The 25,142-nt window shown below is 34.0% G+C and overlaps 2 protein-coding genes and 1 non-coding gene across 3 annotated transcripts; 1 reads left to right on the plus strand and 2 right to left on the minus strand.

Moving 5' to 3' along the window:
* Positions 1 to 3,187: 3,187 nt before the first annotated feature.
* On the minus strand, positions 3,188 to 5,301 carry LOC113736306 (uncharacterized). The gene is made up of 3 exons (XM_027263206.2): positions 4,918 to 5,301; positions 4,538 to 4,619; positions 3,188 to 4,216 (listed from the first exon to the last, which is right to left on the minus strand). The coding sequence occupies exons 1-3, from the start codon at positions 4,927 to 4,929 to the stop codon at positions 3,699 to 3,701; spliced, it is 612 nt and encodes a 203-aa protein (XP_027119007.1). The 5' UTR covers positions 4,930 to 5,301; the 3' UTR covers positions 3,188 to 3,698.
* An 11,079-nt stretch (positions 5,302 to 16,380) lies between these two features.
* On the minus strand, positions 16,381 to 16,487 carry LOC113743799 (small nucleolar RNA R71). Its single transcript, XR_003461209.1, has one exon. It is a non-coding gene; the product is annotated as a small nucleolar RNA R71 (small nucleolar RNA).
* Positions 16,488 to 16,686: 199 nt separating this feature from the next.
* LOC140038342 (uncharacterized) lies at positions 16,687 to 21,195 on the plus strand. Its single transcript, XM_072083674.1, has 4 exons — positions 16,687 to 17,400; positions 17,515 to 19,329; positions 20,117 to 20,151; positions 20,550 to 21,195. Exons 1-4 carry the CDS (start codon positions 16,687 to 16,689, stop codon positions 21,193 to 21,195), a joined length of 3,210 nt encoding a protein of 1,069 aa, XP_071939775.1.
* Positions 21,196 to 25,142: the final 3,947 nt, after the last annotated feature.

Consider the following 25,142-nt stretch of genomic DNA (forward strand, 5'->3'; position numbering starts at 1 on the left):
ATTAAGATATAAACTAATGTAGAGAAATAGAGAACAAACAATAAATTGGACCTCTCACTTTCTGTGGAATAAATTGTTATCAAACAAAATGGTTTTCAAGGAAGCAAGCAGGAAAAAATAAATTCAACCTTGCATTTTCTATACGTAGCCATTTCCAACTGTTAAACATTATTTTACTTTATTTAAAAGTCATTGTAACAGTTGGAGCTCAGCACATTTAACACAAAAAATATTAGCATAATTATTTTTCTTAGCAATAAAGAACTAAATAAATGGTGCATAAAAATAGTAATAGCTAATGTATCCAAAGAGTATTAAATAAATGTCCAATGAAGGAAGCTTCTATTTATTTCATTAATAGAGAGGAATTTGGAGAAAAATATATCTTGGGTTTTTTTTATTAAATTATGTTCATTAATACCAAGCATCTTTCAATAATATAGAGAGATTTGGAACAAAATTTATCATAAAAATTTTTGGTACACTGTGCTTATTAATACCCTCTATTTTTTTTTGGTCAAGAATGCAGACAAAATTTGGAGAGGATTTTTTGGTCAGGGTTGTAGATGAAGTTTGGAGCGGAACTCATACTAAAATGTTAATCAAAATTTATAAATATCCCTCAAAGAGATAAAAAAAAAAAAGCAAAATCATTTTTTTCTTAGAATCCATTCGGGGCAAAATTGAATAAATCATAGCAATGAATTCGTGCAAAAAGTGTTATATAAGTGGCTACTAAAAGGACCTTTTTTTTTTTTGTGATCAAGAATGCAGACAAAATTTGGAGCAGATTTTTTGGTTGGGATTGTAGATGAAATTTGGAGCAGAACTCATACTAAAATGTTAATCTAAATTTATAACTATCCCTCAAAGAGAAAAAGCAAGCAAATCATTTTTTTCTTAGAATCCATTCAGTTGCCTATTATTTGTTTGAGAGTTTTCCTTATTTTTATGTGTTTTGGGTTGGTAAGAAAAATGTGAAGTGGTTATATTATATTTATGATGCTAAGGTTTTATAGAATTTGTGTGATATAGAAGCATAAGTATGTGCATGAAAAGTTTGGGAGTGGATGAAATTTTATGATAAGGTAGTATTAATATTGTGATCGTTAATTATTGTATGTTGGTAATAGATAGAAATAGTGAAAATATTCAGCATTATTAAATTTTTAAAGGAAGTGGATCTTAGTCTTTAACATTGTTGTATTAAACAAAAAATTTGCAAATGGTAAGTTAACAACCTATCATTTTATATGGATCATTGGAAAATTGATGGTGGTAAAAATGCATTTTTATTAGATGAAAACATATATATTGTTAATTATATTTAGTATTTGTACCTCTGAGGATTGGAATAATTTAAGCATTATAGTGGATAGATTTTTACAAGCTTGTCATCAAATATATACATTCGCTATTGGTTTTTGACCTAAGTGTGCTATTATAGTTATATATCTTGGTTTAATAGGATGACATTTGAGCATTTTTTTTCCATCCATAAGTGAAAATGTTATTGTCAATTTTGATATCTCAACTCTTATGGTGGCACCGGTTCACAATGAAGTCATTCTCAGTTGGTGAAATGTGTATGCGTCTTCTAGGTGCAACTCCTGCAATACCGAAGAGATTGGTTTTAGTTTTTTTTCTTTTAAATGCTAGCAAACTGCATACGAATTGAAGTATGAACATTACTAAATATTCCATGTCCTATGGTCTGATAGTCAAGTAAAATGAAAACTTTGTAAGCAATCTTTGTCTTAGGGAAAAAATGCTTACGATTTTTTAAGGGAGAATAAAAATTAAGGAAGTTATTTGTAGCTAGGTGTTAGCTGAGAGCACGATCTCAGCTGAGAGCACGATCTCAGGTAAGTTACCATGTTCTTTTTCGATGTCGGCATGAATTGGAGTATAAAGTCAAGTAAAATGAAAACTTTGTAAGCAATCTTTCTCTTGGGGAAAAAATGCCTACGATTTTTTAAGGGAGAATAAAAAATAAGGAAGTTATTTGTAGCTAGGTGTTAGCTGAGAGCAGGAACTCAGGTAGTTACCATGTTCTTTTTCGATGTCGGCATGAATTGGAGTTACACTCCAATTCACAAATTATCTAATTTTTTAAGCACTATCTAACTTTTTTTTAAGAACTCAAACAAATAGCAAATAACAATTAAAATTTTAAAAATGGTATTAAAATTTTTTTTCCAATCATTTAAAATGTTCTTTACACATTATCCATTTTTTTAAGAACTCAAAAGGAAAGCAAATAACGTTTCTATCATTACACTGAAATTGAACTATGCATAAAAACAGCAATACCTAACTTTAGTAACGGGTCAAACATATGGTAAGAAAAATTTCTCTCTAATTATTTAAGATATTGTTCATGAATTATTGAATTTTTTTATGGACTATCTAACTTTTCTTAAGAACTCAAACAGATAACAAATAATGATTAAGCTCAAAAAAATGATATGAAATTTTTTTCCATTCATTTAAAATATTCTTTACACGTTATCCATTTTTTTAAGCATTATTTGTTTTTTTTTAATAACTCAAAAAGATAGAAAATGGCAAGGACGATGATTTTTTATCCTAATGGCTCAAAAAGATAGTATCAGTCCAAAAAACAGGCACCATGTCTTTTTTTTTATTATTAGACTCAAGCCATGGCAAAACTAAAACAAACTGTGTCTAAAAAACATTACAAATGAATGAATCTTTTTAATTAATTTTTCAAGAATAGTAAGAGTTTGGAGTGGGATTGGCACTAAAATATTTCACTAAATTTAAACGATAAAAAGAAAATTCTGAAATGTAGAGAAATCTGAATACGGAGGGATTTGGAGTAGAATTGGCACTAAAATATTTCACCAAATTTAAATGAAAAAGGAAAATATGTAAAATGCAGAGAAATGTGGAGCAAAATATACAAAATAATTTTTAAGATATTTTTGTGAGGGATAAAGAGAAATTTGGAGCATAATTGACACTAAAATGTTTAACTAAATTCAAAGGAAAAAAAATTGAAATCTAAAGAAATATGGATTAAAATCTATGAGATGATTTTTTTTAATCATGGATCATCTCTATTGAATTGGAGCTCACCATATCCAATATAAAAAATATTATTATTATTATACTATTAAAATTAAGTAATAAACAAATAATGTACACAAACAATAACAGTAGATTTGTCTAGAAAACATTTTAATAACGTCGCACCTCAATTATTTTGTAATAATAATGGACGACAGCCTGGACCGCTGACAATTTATTACAGACAACCAGACCAATCCAATAGTAATTAATACTCTAGAGCGAGCGAGCGAGCGAGCCTCTGTCTGTGCCACTATATACTAGTTTACTGCCATGGGGTCTTCGGGAAGTTTGGCTGATGATCAATGATCATACTACCGTTGTTCTTTTATTGTTGACCAAACTTAAAAACATTTTATTATTACATGGGGTCCGTTCATAATTTGGAGGACGTTGCTACAATCAACCATCCGAACCAGATCCTATTCAATTCGTCAAAACGCTCTCATCATACCAATGTCTCTTTCCGAAAATACATTCACCGAAGCATCCATTGTTGCACGTTCATTAGTATTATTTTCTTCTTCCTTGTATAGGTCGCCCTGACTACATACATACTACCATAGAATCACACTAGAGGCACCCCATCAAATTCTCCGCTCCACTCATATAATCGTACAATTTCCAGTGTTCTCCTCACTGAAATAATCGCAGCGGCTGTACGGGTACCCCTTCCCATACCCATAACCATAGCTATAATAATAGGGTGGCGGCGGCACAGGCTGCCCGTACCCATAGTAGCATGGTCCCCCCCTGTACCCTTCTGAACATGGGACACAGCAGAACCCCGCTGGAACTGACAGGTGCGAGTACGGTTCAGTTGGAACCGTTGCTGCTAGTAGTGGTGGTGGTGTAGGATCCTTCGGCTTTTCAACTACTATACCTGTGGGTTTTTCGACAGGATCCTTCGGCTTTTCAGCTGGTTTTTTGGGAGGCTTTTCTGGCGGCTTAGGCTTTTCTTTCGCCTCGGGCTTTGGTGGTGGGGGTGGCTTCACGATCTCAATGCTCTTAATGACTTTGCCACCCTTGCAACATAATTTGTCGCGGATTTTCTCCGGGCTACAGCACACAACGGTGATGGTCACCAGATTTTGCTTCTCATCATATACCTGGTCTCTGATTTCTCTTGTCCGAAAAAAATTGAGCATCACCCAAAAAAAAAAGAAGAAGAAAAACTCAAATTCTTGTCCATACAAATTAAACCCACTATCTGATCACTAGTAGTTTCACAAGCCACACTACCAAACTTTTGTTGTCCAACTCGCCTAATAATCGTGGAGCAGGGGGCAAAAAAATTGTAGTAGCTCATGGTGGTGCACATGCCTATGTACATAGTCGGTGGAACGGTGGATAGCCTCCAACCAACTGTACTTGCTCTAAAGAACTACTAGTATACTGGTAATGAAACCATCAGAGATGGAATTGATAATTATAAGAGACTCACGAGGAAATTTGCAGAGGATTTTCTTGACCTTCTTGTAGCAGCTGGGGCATTGAAGATCAACCTTGAGTCTCATTACAGTGACCTGTATGGTTGCATATTATCGGAGCAGAATAATCAAACTCGATCCATATATATATATAACAATCAAGAAATGTACAATTAAGATGCACGATTATATGGTACTACTAGTTTACGCTGAGAGATGTGGCTTAGAGATCTTGCCATAAAGAGAAGCACATCTCACGTTGTATGTGCTGTCATAGACTTGCAGTTAAAATTTTCAGATTCAGCAAACACTAACAGAGGTAAAAAAAAGATGCAAAACAATATCACGAACATTTGAGGGATGGTTGACAAAGCTAGCAAGAGAATTGGCTTACCTTCTCAGCCATGGCTGATGAAGGAGTCAGTCAGTGGCGATGAGTGGATCTGATCAAGAATCCACAGCCCAAATGATAAATGTGGGAAATGGGAATTTTTTTTCTTTTTTTTTTTTGGTTGGGGGGGGGGGGTTGGGGTGGTGGGGGAGAGGAAGAGTAGGGGAGTGGGGAAGGGATGTAGGCAGCAATATACTAAACTGATGCTAATAAATGGTTGAATTAGATTGTAGGAGCCAACTAGGTAGAAAAAAGTGTGAGGACTGTATGTAGAGAGATAGCAACCGGGTAGCATGCAGTACTAGCATGGAAGGAGGGTGGAAATGAAATGAAAGGGGCGTTGCATTTTGATGCCATTATCAAGATTGTCTGCTTTCTAGTGGTATACACATATATACGGTAAGGAAAGGTAAGGTAGTTATACGTGCTGGGCCTGCTGGCTGATAATTGCTGAGTTGTGCGGAGTGACACAGTCCTCTCCGCCATCAACACCCATTGCATGTTCAGTGGTCCTTAGATGCCACACCCCCCGGCCCCAGCCGCACCACAGCCACAAAGACGCATTTGAGAATTACTAGCTGGCTTATTAATTGTCTTTTGTTTGGGCATGTGTAGAGGTGGCAAAATGGGCGGGATGGGCGGGATTTGCTTGGGTTTGAGATGGAACCGAGTCATATGGGTTTGGGCCTAACCTTACTCATATGTGTTTTGGGACTAACTTGGGCGGGATCACTTTGGGATGGGTTTAGATTGATCCCGCCCAATACCCAAATCTATTTTCTACATATTTTTTTCCTTTAATTCATTTTTTATTTTTTATATAATTTTAATATTTTTGACTTATTAAATTTCTTTTAGTTTTATTAAATAAACATGCAAGTGCTTTATACTCAGGATTCCCGCCAAAAATTGGATTAACAAATAAAGAAAAAGATAGATATACAGCTATATTCCAACATATATCAAGATGGCCAAGATACTTAGGGTGTTGAATATTTATCCTCATCATTTTCCAAGAATGACAGGTCTAAACTGACTGAAATGCTGGAAATTCTTGTGGATAATGAATAGGAATACTACTAGATTATATTTGCTGGTGTGACTATAAAAATTGTTAAAGATAATTTTTGAATCTAAGACTCCATTTGGATTGACTATTTTTTCAAAAAATAAATTTTTCAAATACAATGTTGCAGTAATATACATAACTCAAAAAACATCCCATCCATATTAGTATATCAAATATTTCAAAAAAAATTTATAGTAAAAATTTTTCATATACACTACTACAATAAAGTATTTCAAAAACACCCCCCAAAAATAATTAATCCAAACGGAGCCCTTGCTATTTGAGCCCAATGGGTACTCAAGTATTTCCCAAAATTTCCCATCAATTAATGGGTACAATTGGGATTTGTCTCATTTTAAACCCAATATCAAATTTTAATACCCATCCCGCCCAAAGTCCCTATAGGTATGGGTAACCCATTGGGACTTGGGACAAATTGCCACCTCTAGGCATGTGTTTTATGATAATAAGAGAAATGTGTTTTATCGAGATATTTATTAATGAAAAAATATTTATTATGCAATTGTCTGCTACAGTATGCTTATTAATAGAAATTACAGAGGAAAAAAGCACACTAGAGAGAAATAAAATAGAGGGAAAATGGAAAATAATTGAAAATTAAAGATGATGACATAGTATAAAAAAAGATATTATTATTGTTATGCTATTGAAATGAAGAAATAGATAAATAATGGATAAAAATAGTAGTGATGAAAGTGTGTAAAGAACATTAAAAATGAAGGGATCTTTTTAATTATTTCATAAATGAAAAAAGGAAAAAAATTGAAATACAAAGAAATATAAATACAAAGGGATTTGGAGTGGAATTGGTAGTAAAATATTTCATTAAATTTAAACAAGAGAAGGAAAAAATCTGAAATGCAAAGAAATGTGAAGTAAAATATATAAAATAAATTTTTTTTAATCATGCGCTTTGTATTCAATTGGAGTTCAGTATATTCAATTATAAATGATTTATTTTTTGTGAGGAATTGAGAGGTATTTGGAGCATAATTAACACTAAATTCAAAGGAAAAAGGGAAAAAATTTGAAATTTGGAGTAAAATCTATTAGATGATTTTTTTAATCACATCATGTTTATTCAGTTGAAGTTCACCATATCCAATAGAAAAGATATTATTATATTATTAAAATTAGGCAATAAACAAATAATGTACAGAAACAATAATAGTAGATTTGTCTAGAAAGTATTGAATAAGTGTCTAATCAAGAGATCCTTTTATTTTTTCTTTTAATATAAATAGAAAATATGGGGAATAAAATTATATTCATGGAATCTTTTATTGCACCATTCATTTATTAATATCAATACAAAGTAATCCATTAGTGCCACTTTGATAGTTTGTTTATCCATCCGAAATTATAGTCTCACTCCAATCAAGTAAATTTTATCTTAGAAAATGCTTTTTATTAGTGAATTGGTTTCACCCGAAGCATCGGACCAATGATGTTCGCTACTAAGGAGGTCATTTATTAGCTCGTTCATGAGCCCTACCTATGACCCACTTTTCAATTAAAAATATAATTAAATTTTAATTTCTCTAATAATATATTTATTTAATGTACTTTATTATCAATGAGTATAATGTACTTTACTCATAGTTTGAATGGTATAATTTTTATAGTATTGTTATTGTAATTAATGTAAAGGTATGGTGATTAGTTATACTTCTGATATTGATTTAATGGTATTTTAAGAAAATAGTAGACTGGATTTACTCTTTTAACAAAGTTAAGCAGCTTTTCTTAAACTATGTTAAAACAAATACTACCAAAATAGAACGGAAGGAGTAATTAGGACACAATTTATCAAGTAAAAAGCTTTCCAAAGAAGCAAGAGGGTAAAAATAAATTCAGCCTTGCATTCTCTATGCATAGCCATTTCCAACTATTAAACATTATTTTTCTATTATCTGAAAGTCATTGAAACAATTGGTGCTCAGCGCATTTAACACAAAAAAAATTAACATAATTACTTTTTGAGGAACGAAGAAATAAATGAATGGTGCATAAAAATAGTAATAATTAATGTATCCAAAGAGCATTAAATAGGTGTCCAATGAAGGAAGCTTCTAATTTTTCGCTAATATAGAGGAATTTGGAGCAAAATGTGTCTATTTTTTTTTTGTTAGATTATTAGATTATGTTCATTAATAGCAAGCATTTGTCACTAATATAGAAAAATTTGGAACAAAATTTATCCTGAAATTTTTCTTTACGCTATGTTTATTAATACAAAGTAATAGTTAGGAAAAAGACATTTAAGACTCAGAGAAATAGATAGGAAATAATAAAGTTTGCTTTTATATGTTGTTTGTTTAATCATCTATTGCTATTATTATTTTTTGGCTATTTAAAATGTGCATAAGTAATTAGGGCTCGCCATTATTTTTTACCAAGACTTTATATGTTGTTTGTTTAATTTTCTATTAGTATTATTACTTTTTGACTATTTAAAACGTGCGCAAGTAATTAAAGCTCACCATACTTCATTTTCTTTTTCAGTAATATAGAAAATTTTGAACAAAATTGGATATTAAAATATTCAATTGAACTTAGAACAAAATCATACTAAAATTTTATTTTTTTTCACGCAAGTAATTAAATGATGCATAAAAGTAGTAGCAATGAATTTGTGCAAAAAGTTTTATATAAGTGGACACTAAAGGGACCCTTATTTATTTATTTATTGTTGGTTAGGAATGTAGACAAAGCTCACCATACATATTTTCCTTTTCCAGTAATGTAGAAGAATTTCGAACAAAATTGGTATTAAAATATTCAATTGAATTTGGAACAAAATTATACTAAATTTTTTTTGTGAATTTGTGTAAAAAGTGTTATATAAGTGGCCACTCAAGAGACCCTATATATATATGTATGTATATTTGGTCAGGAGTGTAGACAAAATTTGGAGCAGATTTTTTGGTGAGGAATGTAGAAGAAATTTAGAGCAGAACTCATACTAAAATGTTAATCTAAATTTATATTTTTCTGATGGCTAAAAATGGTAGTATTAGTCCAAAACCAGGCACCATTTTCTTTTATATATTAGGCTCAAGCCATGGCAAATTGTGGCTCATCATGGCAAAACCAAAATAAACTGTGACTTGGGGGCATTAAAAACCCACATGCAGCACAGGTCAAAATACTAAATTTTTTTTTTTAGATGATAATTATTGTATAATCTAATCTATCCTGCACTAAAGGAGAGGAGGAGGATTTAAAGAGATATAGGGATAATTCGGAGAGGATTAAACCACCACCGGATCAAACAGGGATAATTCGGAGAGGATTAAACCACCACCGGATCAAACGGGTGTACTACACACCCGCCTGAATTTTTTGAAACCAAGCCACTTTTAAATGTAGCATTTGGTACCTTGCCTTCCACCCCCACCAAGCCTTAACGGCTGGTGGTTGGTTGAGGGGAAAAAAACGGGAGAGGGGAAAAAACAAAAGAGAGAAGCAGACAGCAAGGAAAATCTCCTGCCGAAATTATCCTTAAGGCTGCACAAAATCACCAAAGAACCGGCAGAACATCAAGGAGGAACGACACTTTCACCGTTCCTTAGCGTTGGGCGCTTTGAATGGGTAGGATTAAAAGCCTTTTTATACCGCAATGACAGGATTTGGAAGGACAGCGATTTACGTCACACCTCAATTAATTACAGACAATCCTAAATTAATTAATCTTCCAGAGTGAGCGAGCGAGCCTCTGTCTGTGCTACTATACACTAATTTACTGCCATGGGGTCTTCGGGAAGGTTGGTTGATGATCAATGATCATACTAACCTTGTTCTGAGTTGGTGGAGGTGAGTGGTGAGTGGGATAAAGAGAGTGGTGGAGCCAAGATTTCGAGGGGGTGGGAGGGTGGCGAATTAATAATGGTAGAAAATTTTTTTTACTTGTATAATTTTGAAAATTATGAATTTTGCTTTTAATTTTTTCCATTTCTTTTGTTTGATGATTCAGACTTGACATCTAATCGCAATTTAATGAATTTTTTTAATCCAAAATTTTCTAACAAGTTCTGTATTAGCAAGATGATTTTAACAAAACACTAGTAAAATCAAGTTCACAATACATAATAAGAAAGTCATATATTCGGTAATGAATTTAAATATGCATTAGTATGATAAATGTATATAATAGCTTATTTTTCTATCTTCTCTTTCTTACTATCCTATACACACACAAAAGACAGAAAACTGTCTGTATGAAAATATTGCAAAATTTTATATCAAAGTACCATATAGAATATTCAATTAGTTATAAATGTTGATAGGAAATTAAATATTTTCTATCAACTAATTTAATAACTGTCTAAAAATATTTAGAGAATTTAATAGTTTTCTTAAGGCAAAAGTTAAGTGTAGGGGAGGGGGGAATGAAAATTTTTAAAATTTTCGGTTTTTTTTTGTGTGGGGGAGGAGGATAGGTACATTAGAGAACTTCAATCAAATCATCTTAAATATATATAGCAAGACTTTTTTCATCACCTCCAGCTCTCAAATCTCGATTTTGTTGCTAAGACTTTTATCTCTTAAAAGAAATGAAAAGGACTAGGCTATCATTTTTCAAACCTGCTAGCTAATACACTTTCTTATCACGAAAATTCTCGGGATGGCATTACCCGTTAATCGTTGTGTACCATTTCTTCTTGTGTAAGTAAAAAGTATTGTATCCTGTTTTGTTGTATGAACAACGAAACAAAAACTTTTACCTCTGTCTTGTTGTTTTGTTGGCTTTAGAGTGTACTATTGTATCTTGCTGCACTAAGATTTTGCAAAAAACAAAAAATTGGATAAGAGACCGTGGCAATATTTTATTATTTCATCGGAGCATCATTCTGCCAATAAAGCAGAACATTCAAACGCCAGTATTTTTTTTTTTTTCGTGATATGATATACACTTACAAAAGTAGTTACACTCGTGCATTAAGTTGGCATACACGAACAAAATTTATGGATACAAAAAAAATTAATCGATACAACAAAGATGTGTCAATGTACATCATATCATGTAAATAGTACAACAATCGTACAAATTTTCCAACTGTACTTGCCCCAAACCTGTACCTAGGATACACAATAATGTTGCTGACTTGTTGGCTAAAAACTCCTTTTCTAAATTAAAATACAAATACGCCTTCTCTATTTCAAATATGTGTGGAGGTTAGACGTGTCAAAATGGGTAATTAGGACAAGTTTGGATGGGTTATAATTAGGTAGTAGGTGTAATTGGATCAATCCATTTATACTTATTTAATAAATGAATCAAAATGAATCAACCCATTTATACCCATTTAAAAAATGAGTACAGGTACATCCAATTACCTATTTATGACTCACTAAAAATTTTACTTTTTAAAATTTTTTGATATGTTGTTTGACAAGAAATAACGACATTTTATTATTATTAGATTGGTAGGAAATTCAAATTTATTTGCTTAACATCATTAAAAATTAAGTTTAAATGTATAATTAAGTTTAAATATATATAAATTGATGAACCAAATCAACCCATTACCCATTAATTAAATGGGTTTAATTGGATATTCATTTAAACTCATTCAAAATTCATCGCATGCCCAAGTCCACTTATTAGTGGGTCGGTTTGAAGGAACAATATAATTGGGTTGTTGTTAACACCTTTAGTAGAGATATTCTCCACCAGCTTTTGGACCCTTTACCATATTGGCAGGCTCATTTATTACATAAAATTTGCTAGTTTCTTTTATAAAAGAACTTAAAAAAATGCGCACGCGCACACACACAAAATGAACTTTCATTTTAGAGCCAATTCCGCAGCATTTAACTGAAGTCATAGCAGATATTCACGTCGTTATTTTTTAGCTCCAATTGCCTGAAAAGATGTGGACATAGATGTTGAAATTGTTGATGACTACATCAATACAAGATTATAGTCAGAGTATATCTATATATGTGCAATATTAACTTGTGGGTCTTACCCTATTTTCAGAAATTTTTTTTCAACTTTTAATCTCCATTACACAATCTTGAAATGGTTAAATCACTAACATGAATTGCCTCGAGCAATTGTGCAGAGCCCTCAACCTTACGTGGGATAAATTATAGCAGTTAAACAAAATCCTTATGTGGAATAAAATTATGTCCAAACAACTTAAGATAGATGGTATTTCTATCTAGGAAACTCTTCCTCAAATCACAAGGTTAGTACAAAAAAAAAAGAAGAAATTCACTACGTATATTAATTTAATATTTTTGAGACATTAAAAGTATTATTGTTCTTGTTCATTTGATTAGTTGATTTAAAATAAATAAATTGTACTTCAATTACTCGTGATTTAATATATTGAATTAACTAAAACATATATAATTTTATTATCATCCTACTGTATGATTTTAATTTTCCTAATAATTTATTCTTTTCAAATAGGTGATCAAAAAATATTATGTAAAAAAATCAGTCCGAGAAAAAGGACAACTTTTTGAAGGAAATAAATGTGATGATTCACGACAAAGTTTTAAAAAGCAACAAGTTGAGACAATTTCAATTTTATTATTTTCTTTTAGAATTGGATTCAATAGGCACTTAGTGTTGACATTTTCACATAACATTTGCCTTGTATTACTTATTTGTTATTTAGTTTGATTATCAATATGTGTAAAGAAATTTTTGTGTACAAACTTTGCTTCGCTGACCCATTGTTCTTGTTCGGTCGCTGTCTTCGGGAATTCTTTAGCTGTCAAGGATTGGAACAGTATCAACCTTTCGAGCTTCTCAAAAGGGCCTACAAAACAGCAGAGAAAACAAAATAGTCATTAATCTCCTGACTCATCTCACATTTGCGGCCATTAGACTTTCTTAGGATTTTCTATATACACATACAATTTTCAAATCACTTCAACATTGATTTAAATGAACAAAATTGGTATGCACTATTGGTAAATCAAAACATGTTCCAAAAGTCAGATATGTTATTGCAACCTATCAATAGCCGGTTATTTTGTTTCACATATTACCCTGTCTTTCCTATCCAAATCCAAATTTTAAAAAGAAAGCAGATCATACATGTTCATATACCAAAACCCAAATTGGAGAATTCCACGATTGGACAGAAAATAGTAGCGAAAATAACATGTCACCTGGCTCACTGTCTAGTCCAAGAAAGGAAATTTAGCATCAATTATATTTCACGTTCCTTTGCCTCGTGTAGTAAGGATATACGCATAATTTAATCATATCTAATTTGCATAAACAGGCATATAAGGTTACATATCCAACATTAAAATCCTTATCTGTGCAGAAACTTTAGAAATCTCTGTCCACCAAAAGTTGTAACCGAACAATAATGACCTACAAATGAAGCATCCGATGTTGGTCAAATTTCAGTAAAACCATATTTTTTTTTCTTGAATTTGGCAATTGTTTCCTTATAAGATGTCCGTTACAGTAAAGTTTAGCCCAAGTCACAAGATATGTGTCCATGCTGGTAAATTTGCAATGTAGGAAAACAACAAAAGGTCATCATGAGGATTGTAACACTTGTCAAATTATTCTAAAACCAACAAACTTTTCTTTAATTTGTGATTATAAGAGAGGAGGAGTTCTACAGTATATTGTTATATATTAATTCACCGTTGATGTATAAAAAGAGATATTAGCACTTAAATGATTTTAAGAGTTTAAATTATTGAATAATGTGATAAGATTTTATTGGATTAGAATCATGGGTATGATATTCAAAAGAGATTGTAGAATTTTGCATGCCATAAATTGATAAGAGTTTATTTTACGTATTTTTAAGTGCATTTTATTAGTTAATTTTGAGTTGATTATTTAGTTTTATAATTAAAATAAAGAGGTTTTTGGTAAAATTATATATTTTTGGTAAAAGTGGATAATATTGCATTTCTATTGATTTTAATAGTAAAAACTTCATTTTTATGCAGGAATAATGAATCAATCACCAAAGGAGGTCAATTGAGGTGAAAAATAGAGATTTGGTGATGAATTTAAGTGGCAACAAGAAGAATGAAGTGAAAAACGTTCAAGTGAGGAAATGCAATACAAGTCAGTTTTGACACTTTTCAGTATTTTGACCATATCTGGAGCTACACTTATCGGATTGAGGTGATGTTTATACCATTTTAAAGCTAAGAAAGATACCTACAATTCGTATGAAGACATCGAAATCCATTTCTGCCATCTTCATGGGCAAAACGTTGGAATACAGAAGCTGCACCCTGTGGTCGGAAGTTAAAACAGAGGTTTGAACAGGTGACAGTATTTCGATCATATCTCAGGCTACAAAGCTCCGATTTGGATGATTCTTAAAGCATTGGAAAGCTAACTCAAAGGGCTACAACTTTTGTGTTTTGCACAAAAGCTAGTTCGGCCTTTATGATAGAGAAAATCGCAGATGAAGTAAGGCCAAAGTGAATACGCGAGTACACAAAACGTGACTTGTAACCGCGTTTTGTGTAGGCGCGTTTTATAGCCGAAATTCTGCAATTTGACTCAGCCAATTCTCTTGTGTTCATACCACTTTCCAGCTATAAGATGCAAGGGAATTCGGTGCACATGCTTCAGAAGACAAAAGGGCAAGAAAAGTGGCTTATTTTCAAGTCAAAAATATTGGTTTTTGACTATGCTAACAAAGTGGAGATTTGGGAATCAAAGGATAGAATTTGACTTGGAAAAATGGAGCATTTGAGTGTTTTTTATGCAGAGATATGGGGAGAAAAAAAAAAACCATTCGTAGCTTAGTTTCTGACAGAAAAACATAGTCTCTCTAGCTAGGTACTTGCAAGGGACAATTGAGGTTTCATCTTGTAATCATCTAAGTTCAAGACAAAGGAGATTTTTGGAAGGCTTCACCATATCTTGGCTAAGACTTTCTTTACTCTGTTTGTATTTGTAATTCATGATGATTTACATTAATGAAGTTATGAGTGTTTTATCATTCATGAGTAGCTAATTTTCTTTATCTAGGGAGTAGATGAAACTTATGGCCAAATGATATGAAGTGATTGTTATTCATTCTTGTTATGTCTTGTATTAACTTATCTACTTGTGTATGTTGGATTACTTGTTGTTGCTTGATCACCAATAGCAGGTTTATAGTTATTTTTATTCATTGAGAAATGGTAAAAATAATGGAATGACACAAGTAGAACTTGAGTTGTATATTCATGAGAATAGAAATACGTTCAAGTGGATGAAATCTGCATTTCATGTGTGAATAAGAACAGATTTAGTATTTACCAAGAGATTAGGACAAACTAATCTGTTTTAACCCATTATTATCATGAGAATGTGATTTTGGTATTTCTGGAAATGAATCCTTGGTTAAACAAGAGCAGTAACAAGTGTTGAATTAATTCATTTTAGATCTTTTGTGTCATAAGTGGAATCTACATCCCTAGATCTTAATATTTAGTGAATTCTACTCCCCTTGAGATATTGCATTTATCTATTTAAGAATTTTTGTAGTTGAATTAAAATCTGAAGTTTCTGCTCAAATTAATTGTGAGTCTAAATAATAGAGTAAATTAGTATCTAATAATTGTTTTAAATTGCTCCTCGTGGGATCGACCCGATACACATCTCGTACTACAATTGCGACCTGTATACTTGCAGTCCAACGGGTGTAAATTCGGAATTAAACTTGCATTGATAAAAAAAATTCCCGTCAAGTTTTTGGCGCCGTTGCCGGGGAGCGGCAATATTAGAGCCTAATCATCTTTATTAATTTAGACAGTATTATTTTTTTTATATTTAATCTTATTTTGTAATCAGTTTTTGACAATTGAAGTTGCATAATATCCCTTATTTCTGTTTGTAGTGTATGCACCGGGAGTCTCGAGAAGTCGTACCTGTCGATCCAGAAATTGAGAGGACACTACGTAGACAAAGGAGGCACACACAACAGCAAGAGGAACAAGAGATTTGGCAACCGATAGAGGAAATTTTGATAGAACTACCATTTGAAGAAGAGATGGCCGAAAATGAAGCAAATAGGCGAGTTCTACGAGATTTTGCTCTACCGGGAACACAAGGATCTCAAACAAGTATAGTAAGGCCTACTGTAAATGCTAACAACTTTGAGATTAAACCATCACTGATCCAAATGGTTCAACAATCTCAATTTGCAGGTAATGCAGTAGAAGATCCTAATTCACACTTAACTACATTTTTGGAAATTTGTGATACAATTAAAATGAATGGAGTTAGTGATGAGGCTATACGGCTAAGATTGTTCCCATTTTCATTGAGAGATAAGGCCAAACTTTGGCTACATTCTCATGCTCCTAACACTTTTACCACATGGGATGATTTATCAAGGGCATTTTTGAATAAGTATTTTCCACCCGGTAAGACTGCTAAGCTAAGAATGGATATCACTGGTTTTAGTCAAATGGAAGGAGAATCATTATATGAAACATGGGAAAGGTTTAGAGATTTGTTACGGAAATGTCCACACCATGGACTACCCGAATGGCTGATTATACAAACCTTTTATAATGGTTTATCTTTCTCCACTAAAACTATGATTGATGCAGCCGCAGGTGGAGCTTTAATGGGTAAATCACCCCAAGAAGCTCATAATTTGATAGAAGAAATGGCAGCAAATAACTACCAATGGGCCAATGAGAGAGGTAATACAAGACGTCATGCAGGTATGATAGAAATGGACACTCTCAATATGCTGAGTGCTCAAATGAATAATGTGATGAAGCTATTAAGTAGACAAGGTGGAGTTGGCCCTAGTGCATCTAATGCTCATATAGCTTGTTGCTCTTTATGTGGAGGTGAACATGATACTAATGAGTGCGTTGATTCTGAGCAGGTACAATTTGTCAATAATTACAACAGAAATGCTCAAAATAATCCCTACTCGAATACTTACAATCCGGGGTGGAGAAATCATCCAAACTTTGGATGGAAGGACCAAGGAAATCAATCCAGACCAGCAAACCCACCAGGGTTCCAATCAAGGCAACCACAAGCCGAAACTAAACCTGGTTGGGAGATTGCGGTGGAAAAACTGGCTAAAGTTACCTCGGACAGATTTGAACGAGTAGAAGGGAGATTGGATCAACTCACTACCATGTACAGAAATGTAGAGGTTCAAATTGGCCAAATTGCTAGTTCCTTGAATAATCGAAATCAAGGGGAATTACCTAGCAAAACTGAGGTCAATCCTAAAGAACATGTTAAGGCCATTACTCTTCGTAGTGGTAAACAATTGGAAGATCCTCCAGTGAGCGGAGGTAAGAAGGATGAGAGTGAAGAAAATGCTGAAAAACAGAGGAACCAAGAGGCAACTATGGAGGGAAATAGTCGGCAGAATCCAAGAGAAACACAGCCATCATCTTCCACTAACATTCCAATACCTCCTGCGGTTCCATTTCCTCAAAGATTAAAACAGAATAAGTTTGATAAAGATTTTGAAAAATTTGTTAAAATGTTCAAACAATTGCACATTAACATTCCTTTTGCTGATGCTATATTGCAGATTCCATCTTATGCGAAATTTCTCAAAGAAATCATGACACGAAAGAGGAAGTTGGAAGACTGCGAGACAATAGCATTAACGGAGGAGTGTAGTGCAATTATACAAAATAAACTACCACCGAAATTGAAGGATCCAGGAAGTTTCTCTATACCTTGCACCATAGGTAGTATTAATTTTTCTAAAGCATTATGTGATCTTGGTGCTAGTGTATCATTGATTCCTTTAACGGTGGCTAGACAACTAGGTTTGCATGAACTTAAACGAACTAATATTACCTTGCAGTTAGCGGACAGGTCTATTAGACATCCATTAGGAGTGTTGGAAAATGTATTGATAAAAGTTCAAAAATTTATCATTCCAGTGGATTTTGTGGTGTTAGATATGGAAGAGGATGTATCTATGCCAATTATTCTTGGTAGACCGTTTTTAGCTACTGCAGGTACTATTATTGATGTTAAAAATGGCAAACTCAAGTTTCAAATAGGTGAAGAAGAGGTAGAGTTTAATTTGCATGAAATGGAAAAATACCCTTCTTTTACCGATCATGCATATTCTATCGGCACAATTGAAAAACTAACTCAAGAGCTGAGCCAAGTCAATTTTGACTTCGATCCTCTTGAGTATTGTTTAATGAGTTCAGGTATGCAAGATGGAGATTCTGAAGAAATTGAAGAATTGGTCAAGTATTTGAATTTTCAAGCACCTTATAAACGGGGTAATGTATACGAGAGTCTTGGCCAAGGAAAAGGGTTTTCACAACCTTCAGAAATTGAACCTCCAAGGTTAGAGCTTAAGCCACTTCCAACTCATCTAAGGTATGAATTTCTTGGAGAGAATAGCACTTTACCTGTAATTGTTAGTGCTGACCTTGATGATGAGCAGTGTACTAAATTGCTAAGAGTTCTAAGGAGGCGTAAGAAGGCAATTGGATGGACAATTTCAGACATTAAAGGTATAAGTCCTTCTATATGCATGCATCGAATTTTATTGGAGAATGATTGCAAACCAGTGGTGGAAACACAAAGAAGACTCAATCCAAATATGAAAGAGGTGGTAAGAAATGAAATTCTTAAGTGGCTTGACGCAGGTATAGTTTTTCCTATCTCAGATAGTGTTTGGATTAGTCCAATTCATGTGGTACCAAAGAAAGGTGGAATGACTACAATCATGGGTAAAAATGATGAATTAATTCCATCTAGACTTGTGGTAGGGTGGAGAGTGTGTATTGATTATCGTAAGTTAAATACGGTAACAAGAAAAGATCATTTTCCCTTACCATTTCTTGATCAATTATTGGAGCGAATAGCTGGATATGAATTTTACTGTTTTCTTGATGGTTTTTCAGGATATAACCAAATAGCTATAGCTCCAGAGGATCAAGAAAAGACCACATTTACATGTCCTTATGGCACTTTTGCCTTTAGAAGAATGCCATTTGGTTTATGCAATGCTCCTGCAACTTTTCAACGATGCATGATGGCTATTTTTTCGGATTATATTGAAAAAATTATGGAGATATTTATGGATGATTTTTCTGTGTATGGTTCATCTTTTGACCATTGTCTTCATAATTTGGAATTGATTTTGCAGAGATGCGAGGAAACAAATCTTGTACTGAATTGGGAGAAATGCCATTTTATGGTAAAAGAAGGAATTGTCTTAGGACACAAGATTTCCTCCAAGGGAATTGAGGTGGATCAAGCCAAAATAGAAGTCATCGAAAAATTGCCACCCCCAAGCAATGTCAAGGGGATAAGAAGTTTTTTAGGACATGCTGGTTTTTATAGACGTTTTATTAAAGATTTTTCTAGAATAGTAAAACCATTATGTGATTTATTATGTAAAGATACCCCTTTTCAATTTGATGACAATTGTTTGGTTGCATTTGAAAGGTTGAAGAAGGAATTGATTTCAGCCCCAATTATAACTTCGCCCGATTGGTCACTACCATTTGAATTGATGTGTGATGCAAGTGATTATGCGGTTGGAGCAGTTTTGGGACAAAAGAAAGAAGGACGGTTGCACGTCATTTACTATGCTAGCAAGTTGCTAAACGAGGCACAACTCAATTACGCAACTACAGAAAAAGAGCTATTGGCAGTGATATTTGCTTTGGATAAATTTAGATCTTATTTAGTAGGATCTAAAGTTATTATATATACGGACCATGCGGCTCTTAAATATTTGTTACGTAAAAAAGATGCAAAACCAAGACTAATTCGGTGGATTCTTTTATTGCAGGAATTTGATGTGGAGATAAAAGACAAAAAGGGATCGGAGAATTTAGTTGCAGATCATCTATCACGTTTGGAATATATCCCAGTCAAAGATCAAGTTCCGATCCAAGAGAATTTTCCGGATGAGTTTGTCCTAGCACTTAGCAACTCTCCATGGTATGCAGATTTCGCTAATTATTTGGTAAGTGGGGAAATTCAAAAAGGGCTTAATTATCATCAAAGGAAGAAATTTTTGCATGATGTGAAGAGTTACTTTTGGGAGGAACCATTGCTGTACAAACATTGTGCCGATGGTATGGTACGAAGATGTATTCCAGAAAATGAGGTACGTAATATTTTATATCATTGTCATAATCTTGAAACAGGTGGTCATTTTAGCACTTCAAAGACTGCAGCAAAGGTATGGCAATCAGGGTTTTATTGGCCAACCATGTATCGAGACGTTCGGGAATATGTTAAAAATTGTGATGCATGCCAAAGAACTGGAAATATATCTCGAAAGAATGAAATGCCCCTAACTACCTTTTTAGAAGTTGAATTATTTGATATATGGGGTATAGACTTTATGGGACCATTTCCAAGTTCTTTTAATAATAAGTACATCTTAGTAGCAGTGGATTATGTTTCTAAATGGGTAGAAGCAGTCGCTTCACCCACTAATGACTCTAAGGTTGTACTTAGGTTTCTTAAAAAGAACATTTTTTGCAGGTTTGGTATACCTAAGGCCATAATAAGTGATGAAGGAAAACATTTTTGTAACAAACAACTGGATTCCTTATTGTTTAAATATGGCTGTAGGCACAAGACATCACTCCCGTACCATCCTCAAGCCAATGGACAAGCGGAGCTAGCTAATCGTGAGATAAAGCTCATTTTGGAAAAAACTGTGAATAAATCACGCAAGGATTGGGCTACAAAGCTAGATGACACACTATGGGCTTACCGAACGGCATTTAAGACTCCTTTAGGGATGTCGCCGTATCGTTTAGTCTATGGAAAAGCTTGTCACTTACCTGTAGAGATTGAACATAAAGCTTATTGGGCTATTAAAGCAATTAATATAGATTTTAATCTTGCAGGTGGAAGGAGATTACTTGAGCTGAGTGAATTGGAGGAACACCGGTTACATGCATATGAAAATGCCAAAATTTACAAAGAAAAGATCAAATATTGGCATGACAAGCACATTATTCCTAAACAATTTCAGGTAGGGCAAAAAGTGCTTTTATTCAATTCACGCCTGAGGTTATTTCCAGGAAAATTAAAGTCAAGGTGGTCTGGACCTTTTGAAGTCACTCAAGTATTTCCCTATGGAGCGGTTGAATTGGCAAATTCAAGAAATGAAAGGTTTAAGGTCAATGGACAACGAGTGAAACCCTACTTGGCAGGTGAAATCGTACCCAAAGGACTCATATGTCTTTTGGGCGACTCTTCTTCAAATTAAGAAACTGAATGTGTGAGTCGAGCCAACGACTATAAATAAAAGCGCTAATTGGGAGGCAACCCAATGTTTATGTTATATGTGTTAAATTGGTGTGATTTTGTGGTTTGAATAAGTGTTTTAGTTAATTTGTTGTTTTTGTGTGATAGGGTTGGCAAATGGAAGCAAGAATGACCATTTGAGGTGAAAAGGGCAAACTTTGATCAAGCAACTCAACCCCTCGATTTGCATTAAAGGTGTTTTTGATTCATTATAAAGGGGTAAAATGCATGTTTTTAATGTTTTACATTTGTTCCAGTCATTAAAATTGGCAAACAAATGATCTATGGTGCATTTTGAGTCATTGGGGTACCTTTTGTAATTTTTCAAAAGTTGAAATTCTGCTAAAAATCGAAGCAGAAAACGCGTTTTCAAAGAAAACGCGACTACAAGTCGCGTTTCTCAGAATCGCGTTTTCAATTCTGCAACTGCAGAAAAGAAAACGCGCCTTCAAAACGCGACCCAAAGTCGCGTTTTAATGGAAATCGCGTTTTCAAGCCTGGATCAAGACTCAAAAACGCGACTTATGAAACGCGACTCTAAGTCGCGTTTTCAAACACAGTCGCGTTTTAAGTGCTGCAAGATTTGGGAAGAAAACGCGATTTTAGAAACGCGAGTTGAAGGCGCGTTTTGAGTCGCGTTTTGTGTGTCTGAATATAGCCTTCAGAAACGCGATTTCAGCTTCATTTTTTCTTCCTCTCTTTTTAATTTTTCAGCCGCGTTTTTCTTCTTCTCTTCTACCCACCTCACAAATCTTCATTTTTACTCCATAATCTTGCTAGAAATCATCACCCCAACACCTTTTGAGCTTCATACAACCTTTTTAACCGATTAAAATTCAAGAAAAACACTTAAAATCAGGTTTTTGAAGCATTGAAGGTTAGGGTTCTTAAACTCCAATTTCTTCAATTGGAGGTCAATTGGAGGTTGTTTCATAGGGCTTTTTGCATTTTTAGCATCACCAAACATCCTTCTACGTGATTGAGGTAAGTTTCTTCATCAAATCTTTTGATTTTAGAAGTTCATATTTTTTATCCTGAGCTATCTGACATCTTTTAATTTCGAAAATTTGATGAGGTTCATGGCTATTTTTGATTTTATTCATGATTATTATGATTGTTTAAGCATGTTTAAATGTTTAAATGTAGCAATTTATTGGTTTTCAAGTACTTTAAAATTCACAATTGCTATATTTAGATGAAATTGGAAAAAGGAACTAGGATGTTTTTGAGCCATTGGTGATGTTAAATTATGGTTAAAAAGGGTTAGTTGATGATGTTTAAGCATGTGCATTGTGTATAGTGAGTAATTTGGTTGATTTGGTGAGTTAGTTAGTTTAATTTTTGCCTAAACATGATTATAGCTAAAAGCATATTATTATTGTTAATTCTAAATAGTTATAATCATAATTGCTCCTATTTTCACTAATTGAATTATAATTGATACATATCTTGTGTAATTTGGTGATTTTGGGCAACTTTAGGCAGAAAATATGTCTTGTACGATCATTGAATGATTAGAACTTAAGCAATTGTATTTGAGGTTATTTGGATTAATGCTGAACTTTTGTTGCCAAAAAAATGAGTTGTAGTACATGTGAATAATTGAAATATTTTTTAGGTACTATGCCAAGAGGAAGAAGAGCGGTACTTTCATCCTCTAGTAGTGAGGAGAGGGAGGTTAATGAAGAGATGGAGGTGACTGAAGAGGAGAATTCACCTTCTCCTCCACCAATTAACCGTCGACCTGGTGAGGGCACCTCCCGTGGAGCGGGAAGATCGGTATTTGACAGTGCTAGGTTCAACACTCGCAGGAATCAGGAGTGGCATGAGGCGCGTGCTAATTTGGAGTTTTTATTTGAGATGCACGTCAGTCCACCAGTTGAGATGATGTACAACATCTCAGAAGCTTTTGCTCAGCTAGGATGGGCTCCGATTCTCACCCTTCCAAACCATTACTACCCAGACCTGGTGCGCGAGTTTTACGCCAACATTGAAAGTAAGGCGCGCCATAGTGGAGAAATAATTGAGTCCTGGGTGCGTGGAAGACGAATCACCTTGTCACGGCAAGATTTGGCTGCTATTTTGGGGTGTATGGATGACGGACGTCCAGTAGACTTGAAGAAGGAGTTTGTTCCCCCGAATAGGAGGTGGGATCCATCATTGGCCATGGCTAGGTTTGGTCTCGAGTACCAACCTTTTCGCTCTACCAGAAAGGAGACTATATTGGCAAATGTATTCGAACCTCGTCATCGGCTTATCATTTACATGATGGCTCACAATGTCATCCCAAAGAAGACGGGGCACACGGAGGTTCGCAAGAGCGATATTTACTTCCTTGATTACATGTTCCACAACCGAACTTCCCCGTATGCTCGAATTTCATTGCCGAACATCATCATCAGCCACATTAGGTCTACGGCGAGGCGTAAGACAACTTCTTTCAAACTTTCATTTCCTCGTCTACTGACTTTAATCTTCCCCCGTTTTGAAGTTCCCTTGGAAGGCATGCGGCGGGAGTATGTTCCACCACGTGCTGAGATGACTATCACTACTCTTCGCCGCCTTGGTATTGGCACGGGAGACATTCCACGCCCTGTTCAGGAGCGGAGACAAAAGGCTAGACATGGTCGCGATGGAGCTGGACCATCTACTGCAGCACCACCTCCTCCTCCGCCACAGACCAACTGGCAGCGGCTTTTCGGTCGCTTGGACGACATCGACCATCATTTAGCCAGAATGGATACTCGCCTGGACCGAATTGAAGATCATTTAGGCACACGCCCACCTCCCATCGATGATGATGAAGATGACGATGAAGAGGATGATTGAGGCTGCCCTTTGGCTGGCTTTTCTTTTGTTTGCTTGTTATTTTTATCTTTTGTTTGAAAAATGTTAACTTACATTCCTTATTTTGAATATTGGAACTTGTGGCAGTAACTAGTAGATCGTTGACTGTGGATGGTTGAGCGGTCGATGACTCATGATTCAAGGCTTCACTGGACTGCAGTCATCTCACTTGGGGAGTCACTTGTTCCTTTCTTTTGTTTCTTTTCTTTTCTTTCCCTACACATTGAGGACAATGTGTATTCTAAGTGTGGGGGAAGAAATGTGTGGTACTTGTGATTTTAGTTGTGTTTGATATAATTCTTGTGCTTAAATGGTGTTTCTTGTGGTTGCTGGCAGGGAGATTTAGTCCACTTTTAAGGGGAGACTCTGTCAAAATTTTTCCAAAACCTTATACATATATATGTTATTAACTATAATAAATAAATAAAATTTTGTCACTTATCCTTTTGAAATAAATATATGCGGTTTTGATACTTCTTTTCTCATGAAATTTGGAAATGATTTTTATGTGATTATAATTTTTACATCTATAGGAAAGTATATCTAGTAAAGTGGAGAAAATTATGCCTACATTTTGTATATTTGATGAAAATTCTTCTTTTTATCTAATTTTATAAGATAAGAAATTAATATGGTTAATAAGTGTCATACTCTTCTCATGATTACTCTTAGAGGGAATTTTATTATATATTGTTAAAAAAAAAAAAAAAAAATGGTTATTCTACTCCAATGATTCTCGTACCGAGTAACCGGGGGTTGGCATCTACAAATGTCGACATTCGCGTAAAAAGGTACTTGAATTAAGAGTATGCAAAGCAACTTGAGTATGTGAAATGTTGAGTAACCGGGGATCTGCATCTAAAAATGTTGATCTTCGCGTCAAAAGGCATTTTTCACAACTTAAGTAATATTTAATCCTTAAAATATATATATATATATATATATATATATAAAAAAAAAAAGAAGTAAATTAAATCCCTCTTTAAGAAAAATAAGAAGTTGATCATGAGATTAGTTAGTATCTTTATTGACTATAGGAGTTGCTTGCTTGCGAAATTGGAT

The sequence above is a fragment of the Coffea arabica genome, chromosome 3e (assembly GCF_036785885.1).
Source record: "Coffea arabica cultivar ET-39 chromosome 3e, Coffea Arabica ET-39 HiFi, whole genome shotgun sequence".
In the NCBI taxonomy this organism is placed as follows: domain Eukaryota; kingdom Viridiplantae; phylum Streptophyta; class Magnoliopsida; order Gentianales; family Rubiaceae; genus Coffea; species Coffea arabica.

Coding starts and splice junctions, on each gene's coding strand:
- LOC140038342 (XM_072083674.1), top strand. CDS start 16,687: ATGGACACTCTCAATATGCTGAGTGCTCAAATGAATAATGTGATGAAG. Junction 17,401..17,514: donor ACATTCCAATACCTCCTGCG/GTTCCATTTCCT, acceptor GCTATATTGCAG/ATTCCATCTTATGCGAAATT. Junction 19,330..20,116: donor TTAAAGATTTTTCTAGAATA/GTAAAACCATTA, acceptor ATCTTGAAACAG/GTGGTCATTTTAGCACTTCA.
- LOC113736306 (XM_027263206.2), bottom strand. Junction 4,217..4,537: donor AATCCTCTGCAAATTTCCTC/GTGAGTCTCTTA, acceptor TTCGGACAAGAG/AAATCAGAGACCAGGTATAT.